The following is a 10,163-nucleotide window of genomic DNA, read 5'->3' on the forward strand; positions in this document are numbered from 1 at the left end:
ATCTGCAATAATACATTCAGGCAGGCCTTTCTCTTGCATTTCAAAGATGATGGAACAAAAGAAAACAAAGCAACACATGTTTTTCAAAGTGTTTGCTTTCAAATGGTATCAAGAATATACATATCATTGCTTCAGGTCCTGAGCTTCAGGTCCTTCAGGTCCTGAGTCATTTTAGACGAAAAATGAAAAAAAAAGGGTCTGATCTTTAAGAGGTTTTAATTAAAGGGTCTGGATACTAATGTAAATGTGATATTTCAGTTTATTTTTTATACATTTTCAAAAATGTCTAAAAACCTGTTTTCGCTTTGTCATTATGGGGTATTGTGTGTAGATTGATGATGGATTTTTTTGTTAAAAAACACTTGGGTATTGTGAGAACATTTCCGGGAAAAGAGGTGAGTCAACAAGGTCTTTCACCTTCAACAAGAAATGTTTATATTGTACTTCAGATAGAGATCAGCTGTGACTTACATTTGTGTGACTTGTCTGTCTGTCATCTTCAGCTGAAAGAAGGTGAGTCAGTCAGAGGGGGCAGGGTTAAACATACATTAGATGAGATTAGGAGGAAGCAACAGGTGTGTTTTTACTGGAGATACTGACAGGTCACTGTGTCAGTCTGCTAGAGGAGCTTACAGAGTGAGAGACAAAGAGAGAGTGAGCGGAAGGGAGAGCGAGAGAGAGAGAGAGAGAGAGAGAGACAGACAGACACAGTCGGGGAGAGACCGGGAGTGTGTGAGAGAAACTGCAAAGGAGAGACACCGAAATTGAGAATTGGACAGTACCACCAGAGAGACGTGATGGAACCCATTGGTGATGTTCTCCACCTGTTAGTCATCCTGTCCTTGTTGGAGACAGGCAATGCCAAAGTGGGAGACTTCAAAGCAGCAGGAGCTACAGCACCAGGAGATATCATCATTGGAGGGCTGTTTGCCATCCATGAGGGAGTAGAGGAAACCGCCAACCTCTCAGCACCCCATGCATCACAGTGTGCCAGGTGAGTGCCAAGATAAGATTATTCAACCATGCTGGACCTGAGCCCTAGGACCGTGCCCCAGGACTACCTGACATGATGGCTCCTTGCTGTCCCCAGTCCACCTGACTGTGCTGCTGCTCCAGTTTCAACTGTTCTGCCTTATTATTATTCGACCATGCTGGTCATTTATGAACATTTGAACATCTTGGTCATGTTCTGTTATAATCTCTACCCGGCACAGCCAGAAGAGGACTGGCCACCCCACATAGCCCGGTTCCTCTCTAGGTTTCTTCCTAGGTTTTGGCCTTTCTAGGGAGTTTTTCCTAGCCACCGTGCTTTTACACCTGCATTGTTTGCTGTTTGGGGTTTTAGGCTGGGTTTCTGTACAGCACTTTGAGATATCAGCTGATGTACGAAGGGCTATATAAATACATTTGATTTGATTTTGATTTGATTTGATTTGGTGTTGTAAAGAGAATCCCGAAGATTCTCTCTCTCTCTCTCTCTCTGTGGGGTGTGTGTGGTTCTGTCCGCATGTATGATTAAGTGTTCGTGAGAGAGAGTTGATTTACTCTGACAGGTTGACCACAGACAGTGTGATGATCCAACTACGCCTTATGTACCTTTCACAAACACACACAAACGCACACACACACACACACACACACACACACACACACACACACACACACACACACACACACACACACACACACACACACACACACACACACACACACACACACACACACACACACACACACACACACACACACACACACAGGTTCAACATGGACGGGTTCACCCAGGCATTGGCTATGATCCACGCTGTAGAGTCGGCCAACAGATCCCCTGTCCTGACTACACTAGGGATCTCTCTGGGGTACCGTATCCACGACTCCTGCTCTGATGTCACCACCGCTCTGAGAGCCTCAGCTGACTTCACACAGGTAAAAGCTCTTTCGCCGAAACGTTTGTCAAATCAATCCACAGCAAGTATAGATGAGTGTGTGGCCTGTTTTAATTTGTATAGTTTATCTTCCATTAGCCAGCATCTCATTTAAATGGTGTACATTTTTTACTTCACAGGAGCCCACCACGGACTGTGGGGGAGGGGCCAACACCTCTAACTCTTCCCCGCCGATCATGGCCGTCATTGGGGCCTCTTCCTCTGAGATTTCCATCTCCGTTGCCCGGCAACTCAATCTAGAGCTCATCCCTCAAGTAAGCAGTCAACCCCCCTCCACAGAGTGACGGTTGATGGACAGTAACAAAATAAATAAAAATAAAGAACTGAGTTGTGTTGAATAAATGAAATAGACAGCAATGATGATACAGATGAATGGCCAAATCAATCCAACAGAATGTAGACAAATTAATTCTCTCTTCAAATCATCACAGATCAGTTACGCCTCCACCGCCATCATCCTGAGTGACAAGAAACGTTTCCCTACTTTCCTGAGGACCGTACCTAGCGACCTGTACCAGACACGGGCCATGGTCCAGTTGCTTAGCGACAGCAAATGGACCTGGGTGGGCGTGGTCACAACAGATGGAGACTACGGCCGTTCTGCCCTGGACAGCTTCTTCTCCCAGGCAACCGCCTCAGGCATCTGTGTGGCCTTCAAGGAGATCCTCCCTAATTCGCTAACCAGGCCTGACGGTGAATCAGCAGTCAGACAAGTCGCCGCCACCCTCCACCGGAACCCCAATGTCAAGGTGGTGGTGTCATTCGCCAAGCCTACTCAGATGATGTACCTATACCAGGAGCTGAGGGGTCTGGGGTCGGGGCTGGGAGAGAGGGTGTGGGTGGCCAGTGACAGCTGGTCCTCGTCCAAGGAGGTCCTGGGAAAGATGGACCTCCCAGATATTGGTCATGTGGTAGGCTTCACCTTCAAAACAGGGAACCTGGCTCATTTCCATCACTACCTGATGAATCTGAGTGACAGCAATGATGTCATAGGAAACAACTCCTTCCTAAAGGAGTTCTACTCCCTGCCAAATGGGTCGGGAGACCACAAGGTTGTGTCCTCCTCCACAGCCGCAGCAGAAATCCTGTTAAACAACAGCTATGCGAACGTAGTCTTCAATGTGGAGATGGCTGTCAGTGCCATTGCCCATGCAGTGGCTGATATCTGCAGCAAAAAGGACTGCAAGACACCAGGCAATGTCCAACCCTGGCAGGTAGCTAATGCGCAACTCCTCAGGTCTACAACACATCAAACTTTACTTATATACTGTATCTCATCTAACTATGCCACTTTGTTTACATACTCATCTCATATGTATATACTGTACTCAATACCATCTACTGTATCTTGCCTATGCTGCTCTGTACCATCACTCATTCATATATCTTTATGTACATATTCTTTATCCCCTTACACTTGTGTCTATAAGGTAGTAGTTTTGGAATTGTTAGCTAGATCTGAATATAACAAACATGAGGAACACCTTCCTAAATTTGAGCCGCACCCCCACTTTTGCTCTCAGAAAAGCCTCAATTTCTCAGGGCATGGACACTACAAGGTGTCGAAAGTGGTCTACTGTGATACTGGCCCATGTTGACTCCAATGCTTCCCACAGTTGTGTCAAGTTGGTTGGATGTCCATTGGGTGGTGGACCACTCTTGATACACACAGGAAACTGTTGAGTGTGAAATACCCAGAAACATTGCAGTTCTTGACACCTGGCACATACTACCATATCCCATTCAAAGGCACTTAATAGAACATATACACAATCCATGTCTCAATTGTCTCAAGTCTTAAAAATCCTTCTTTAACCTGTCTACTCCCCTTCATCTACACTGATTGAAGTGGATTTAACAAGTGACATGAATAAGCGATCACAGCTTTAATCTGGATTCCATCTGGTCAATCGATGTCATGAAAAGAGCAGGTGTTCTCAATGTTTTGTATACTCAGTGTATTTTGGAAATGGCTTGGGTCTATGGCATGAGAACTTGTATTTCAGGTGCTTGAAGCCCTGAGAGGCAGTCGGTTTGAGCTGGAGGGGAAAAGCTACACGTTTGACCAGAAAGGAGACATCAACATGGGCTATGATGTAACCCTGTGGAGGTCTGTGAGAGGGGTCATCAACATCCATGACGTTGTAGCTGAGTACCATCCAATCAACAACAGCTTCAGCTACACCAGCGGAAACACAAAAAATATCACTAACCTGAGGGTAAGGGTTAGGTTGAGGGTTAGGGATAGGGTCAAGGTTAGGGTTAGGGATAAGTTTAGGTCTCACTCTCTTTTAGTCTGTTTTATAGGCTGCCACACAAAGGTTCAAGTACACATCCATATTAACCTATCCCACTTGACATAGAGACAAACACAAACAATCTACTTTTTCTTCCTCAAAGTGACTAAAGAAAACTAAACATACCTGTTTGAGAGACTTCTCAGCCAAACTGTACAACAAGTAAAGATGGAAATTAAATAACTTCAACTCAATGAAACAATGGGGATTGTTTGAATATGAAAACCAAATACCTTCCACACACTGGGAGCAGCTGTCTGTTACCACACATTTTTGTTGGATCTCAGTGATGATCTAAAAACAAAACAAAAACACAAAACCCATAATTACCAGAGCATATTGGTTCAATACTTTGAATACAGCTGGTCTATTGAACATGGTTTTAAATCGAGAGCTAGGTTAAACTGTGTCCAGTAAACTGTCCGTACATATAAAGCTGTGTTTGAATGCTACTATTAATAGATTTCAGTCACAGTTTTCTTGGGTCAGCCATTTAAATTAGTGCATTGTATCCCAATGCAGGATGTGGTGTCTGTGTGCTCAGCTAGCTGTGAACCTGGGAAGTTCAAGAAGACTGCAGAGGGTCGGCACACCTGCTGCTATGAATGCATCAACTGCACTGAGAACCACTACTCCAACAACACTGGTTAGTTATCTTGTACTGTCTGTCTATACACACACTCTATCTCTCCTCAGTAAACTAGAGTTGCCCTGTTGTTCACACAATCTTCCTCCATTTCTTCAATATGTTTCCTAAGATTTCCCAACACTGTCCTTATCCAAAACAGTTAGTACTAGGCAACAACAGACATATTTCTAAATGCTAAACAGGTGTTCAAGCACTATCCTCCTTTCCTCTCCAGACATGGACCAGTGTCTCTCTTGTGATACAAAGAGAGAGTGGTCCCTGGAAGGGAGCTCTGGGTGTACCCATAAGACCCTGGAGTTCTTCTCCTGGCAGGATGGTTTCGCGGTGGTGCTGCTGGCGCTGTCGGCCCTGGGCATCGTCCTGGTTCTCCTGGTGGGGGCACTCTTCCTACACCACCACCGGACCCCCGTTGTGAAGGCTGCCGGGGGGCCTCTCTCCCAGATCATCCTGCTCTCCCTAGTGGGAAGTTTTGTTAGTGCTGTGTTCTTTGTAGGACATCCCAGCAGCCTACAATGTAAGGTATGTACAGTACACACACTTTGGGAAACACTGATGTAATGCAGTGTTCTGTGACGTTGTCTGAATGTACCAGTGTTTTTTTGTAAATTCAGGGTTTATTGTGTGTGTATTGTTCTGAACCTTTTGTACCTTTGTGGTAAGGAATTCAGTTTGTAAACGGAAAGCAAATTTAAATACAAAGAGAGAATACGGCTGTCTCATTGTCTCATCTCTTCTCATCTCATCTCATTGTCAAGGTGCGTCAGGTGCTGTTTGGACTCAGCTTCACCCTGTGTGTTTCCTGCATCCTGGTCAAGTCCCTGAAGATCCTGCTGGCCTTCCAGCTCAACCCTGACCTGAAGGACGTTCTCCGCCGCCTCTACCAACCCTATGCCATCATCTGTCTCTGCGTGGCCCTACAGGTCCTCACCTGCACCCTGTGGCTGGTCCTGCAGAGCCCCCGGGAGAAGGCCACCGTCTTCGCCACCACTGTGCTGGCCGAGTGTGACGAGGGCTCCCACGTGGCGTTTGGCGTGATGCTGGGCTACATCGCTGTACTGGCGCTTGTCTGTTTCGCCTGTGCGTTTAAAGGCCGCAAGCTGCCACAGAAGTACAACGAGGCCAGGTTCATCACCTTCAGCATGCTCCTCTACCTCATGTCCTGGGTAATGTTTGTGCCCATCTATGTGACCACCTCGGGGAAGTACCTGCCAGCAGTGGAGATGGTGGTCATCCTCATCTCCAACTATGGCGTCCTCAGCTGTCATTTCTTCCCCAAGTGCTACGTCATCCTCTTCAAGAAGGAGCACAACACCAAGAGTGCCTTCATGAAGAACGTGTTTGAGTATTCCAGAAAGGGCATTACTGACTCTAGCTCTGTCTCTGAGACTTCAGTCTCTCAGACAGAAGGGAAGTGCATCAGTAACTCTTATTCCATCAGTTCACCTTCCTTCTTCATGTCTACTACACCAATAGAACCCACAGCACCTCCGAACTGTTGGTCCGTTGGCCAGGACATTCAGAGCATTGACCCTGCAACCCATTGCACCGTAGTAGACCATGGAGTGTTTTTCACAGGTCAGCTGACTCGACCACACCATCTGAGGAGAAGCATGAGCCTATGAGTGGAGTGGACCACTGTCTGGAATTTTTACGTCTTACGGTACATCACACAGTGTGTCTCTGTGATCCTATCTTTGGTTTGACTGTTCCCATTTTGCTTAGTCTACTGGCATGTTTTTTTCCCAAGTGGGGTTGTGGATTTTACATTCAAGGCAATTTAGGTAACACTTTATTTGACACTGATATGGACATGATAAACAGGCATAAATTCTGTCATACAGTGTCATGTTAATCCAGGGGCGCAACTTTGGTTTTATAAATGGGGGGGACATAATATATATGCACTCCCGGTCAAAAGTTTTCAAACAACTAATCATTCAAGGATTTTTCTTTATTTGTACTGTTTTCTACATTGTAGACTAACAGTGAAAACATCAAAATTATGAAATAACACATTTAATAATTGCATTTCAATGAACAGGTGTGCCTTGTTAAAAGTTCATTTGTGGAATTTGTTTCCTTCTCAATGCGTCTGAGCCAATTAATTGTGTTGTGACAAGGTAGGAGGGGTATACAGAAGATAGCCCTATTTGGTAAAAGAACAGCTCAAATAAGCAAAGAGAAATGACAGTCCATCATTACTTTAAGACACAAAGGTCAGTCAACATGGAACATTTCAAGAACTTTGAACGTTTCTTCAAGTGCAGTCGCAAAAACCATCAAGCGCTATGGTGAAACTGGTGAGGACCACCACAGGAATGGAAGACCCAGAGTTACCTCTGCTGCAGAGGATAAGTTCATTAGAGTTACCAGCCTCAGAAATTGCATCCCAAATAAATGTTTCACACAGTTCAAGTAACAGACACATTTCAACATCAACTGTTCAAATGAGACTGTATGAATCATGCCTTCTTGATCGAATTGCTGCAAAGAAACCACTACTACAGGACACCAGTAATAAGAAGAGACTTGCTTGAGCCAAGAAACATGAGCAATGGACATTAGACCGGTGGAAATTTGTCATTTGGTCTGGAGTCCAAATTGGAGATATTTGGTTCCAACCGCCATGTCTTTGTGAGACATAGTGTGGGTGAACGGATGATCTCCACATATTTATTTCCTAATGTAAAGCATGGGGGAGGAGGTATTATGGTCTGGGGGTGCTATGCTGATGACACTGTCAGTGATTAATTTAGAATTGAAGGCACACTTAACCTGCATGGCTACCACAGCATTCTGCAGCGATACCCCATCCCACCTGGTTTGGGATTAGTGGGACTATCATTTGTTTTTCAACAGCACAATGACCCAACACACCTCCAGGCTGTGTAAGGGCCATTTTACCAAGAAGGAGAGTGATGGTGTGCTGCATCAGATGACATATGTGAGAACTCCTTCAAGAATTATGGAAAAGCATTCCAGGTTAACCTGGTTGAGAGAATGCCAAGAGTGTGCAAAGCTGTGATCAAGGCAAAGGGTGGCTACTTTGAATAATCTCAAATATAAAATATATTTTGATTTGTTTGATACTTTTTTGGTTACTACATAATTCCATATGTGTTATTTCATAGCTAAAATGTAGAAAATAGTACAAATAAAGAAAAACCCTTGAATGAGTAGGTATTCGAAAACCTTTGACCGGTTGTGTATTTTTTTTTATCCAGTCAGATAAACACTCCAAACAGCCTACCCGACCGCTCGGAGGCACTCTCATGGTCCGAAAGCACACTGTTGTTTGGCTTTGTATTACATTCCAATGATAAAACTGGGGGGGAAATGCAATTTCTGAATGTGAAGGGGACATGTCCCCGTCCCCCGTCCCCAGTTAAAAGCCCATGTGTTTATCTATCAATATTTATATTGGTTCATTTTCTATGGTATACAGGGCTGATTTATTTGTGAACTGCATATGGTGTCCAAACCCATGTTAATGTGAAATGTTTTAACTGTAAAAATCATGGGGGATGCTGGAATTTGCTATGGGCATACTGTCATGTCGTGTGTTGGATCCCTGAATAGGCAGTTTCTGTACGCGATGTGTACAGTAAACAGCATTTTTCTAGGAGCTGATCCAGCAGGATACATATGAGATATTAAACAACAGGTGGGTCTAATCCTGAACGTTGGTTGATTAAAACTGCATTCCAGCTGGTGTCTAAACCACAAGTTACCACCGACTAAATCTATTACATTAAAATGCCTATTTAGTCTGTTCCATCTGACTGTGCAATCCACTATCTCATCAGCCCAGCCAAACAATTTATAAACTTGATATCCACTATAAAAAGCATCTAGACATTATCTCACATTTATTTTAGACTAACATTTAGTTTTCAACAGCGGAGATTTGTTAACCTTGCGGATAAAAAGTCAAACGAAACGAGGTGTGGAACCACAGTGTCCTGACGAGTGAGCACATTTGCTTTGCAAAGCAAAATCGCACCTCATTAGTCCATTGTTATGGATGTATCCAAATAAATGTCACGATAAAACAGCCTTTCAAATGCAAATGCAGCTACTTTGCTGATATTCTTGGTGCACCTTTTGACGTGACTGTAAGTTATTTGTAGTTGGCTAGCAAGCAATGGATAAGAATGTTGTTTGGCCGGGCGGCCAACTTTAGGAAGGGTCTTGGTGGTTCCAAACTTCTTCCATTTAAAAATGATGGAGGCCATTGTGCTTGTGGCGCCTTCAATGCTGCAGACATTTTTTTGTTACCCTTCCCCAGATCTGTGCCTTGACAAAATCCTGTCTCGGAGCTCTACAGACAATTCCTTCAACCTCATTTCTTGGTTTTTGCTCTGACATGCACTGTCAACTGTGGGACCTTATATAGACAGGTGTGTGCCTTTCCAAATCATGCCCAATCAATTAAATGTAACTTTGATGAGGGAAAAGAAAATCTGGTGTGGGTTGTCTTCAGACAGACAGCTCTCCTAACAAATCGCAAGGCAGACATGCCAGAACGGCGTTATTGGGAACCAAAGTTTTCAGGCAAAACATTTACAGTGGTTTTAGTGAAAGTAGTTGATCCAAACTAGCTCCTTGCAAAATGCACTTATTAAAATGACTCTGTGATCTCTATTTTGCTAGCTACTATTTTATTCAAGTGAATAGGGTAGTGAATTAGGTAGTGACAAAGTTCCCCTATGCCAAAAGAGTCTGTTATTGAAACCAGACCCTAGTCACTGCTATTTGAGACTAGCTGAACACCATCTCTAGTCTACGTCACTATGTTTTTGTGGTAAAGGAGCCGTTTGCAGACAGGAGAGCACATTTCTGTGCAAACGGATAGGCCCAAATCAAATCAAATCAAAATGTATTTGTCACATGCGCCGAATACAACCTTACTGTGAAATGCTTACTTACAAGCCCTTACTTACAAGCCCTTAACCAACAATGCAGCTCAAGAAATAGAGTTAAGCAAATATTTACTAAATAAACTAATGAAAAAAAAGTAACTCAAGATAGTTACATAACAATAACGTGGCAGGTAGCCTAGTAGTTAGAGTGTTGGACTAGTAACCGAAAGGTTGCAAGATTGAATCCCCGAGCTGACAAGGTAAAAATCTGTCGTTCTGCCCCTGAACAAGGCAGTTAACCCACTGTTCCTAAACTGTCATTGTTAATAAGAATTAGTTCTTAACTGACTTGGCTAGTTAAATAAAGATAAAATAAAATATACAGGGGGTACTGGTACCAAGTCAATGTGTG

The 10,163-nt window shown here is 43.9% G+C and overlaps 1 protein-coding gene across 1 annotated transcript; it reads left to right on the forward strand.

Moving 5' to 3' along the window:
* Positions 1 to 476: 476 nt before the first annotated feature.
* LOC118364078 (G-protein coupled receptor family C group 6 member A-like) lies at positions 477 to 8,930 on the forward strand. The gene is made up of 8 exons (XM_052489822.1): positions 477 to 994; positions 1,758 to 1,923; positions 2,063 to 2,197; positions 2,375 to 3,157; positions 3,950 to 4,162; positions 4,763 to 4,886; positions 5,104 to 5,408; positions 5,645 to 8,930. Exons 1-8 carry the CDS (start codon positions 798 to 800, stop codon positions 6,509 to 6,511), a joined length of 2,790 nt encoding a protein of 929 aa, XP_052345782.1. The 5' UTR covers positions 477 to 797; the 3' UTR covers positions 6,512 to 8,930.
* Positions 8,931 to 10,163: the final 1,233 nt, after the last annotated feature.

Source organism: Oncorhynchus keta, chromosome 31 (assembly GCF_023373465.1).
Source record: "Oncorhynchus keta strain PuntledgeMale-10-30-2019 chromosome 31, Oket_V2, whole genome shotgun sequence".
Lineage (NCBI taxonomy): Eukaryota > Metazoa > Chordata > Actinopteri > Salmoniformes > Salmonidae > Oncorhynchus > Oncorhynchus keta.

Excerpts from the sequence above, each read along its gene's own strand:
- LOC118364078 (XM_052489822.1), top strand. The coding sequence starts at position 798 with ATGGAACCCATTGGTGATGTTCTCCACCTGTTAGTCATCCTGTCCTTG. Across the intron at positions 4,887-5,103 it reads CCACTACTCCAACAACACTG|ACATGGACCAGTGTCTCTCT; the intron begins GTTAGTTATCTT and ends TTTCCTCTCCAG. Across the intron at positions 5,409-5,644 it reads CCAGCAGCCTACAATGTAAG|GTGCGTCAGGTGCTGTTTGG; the intron begins GTATGTACAGTA and ends CTCATTGTCAAG.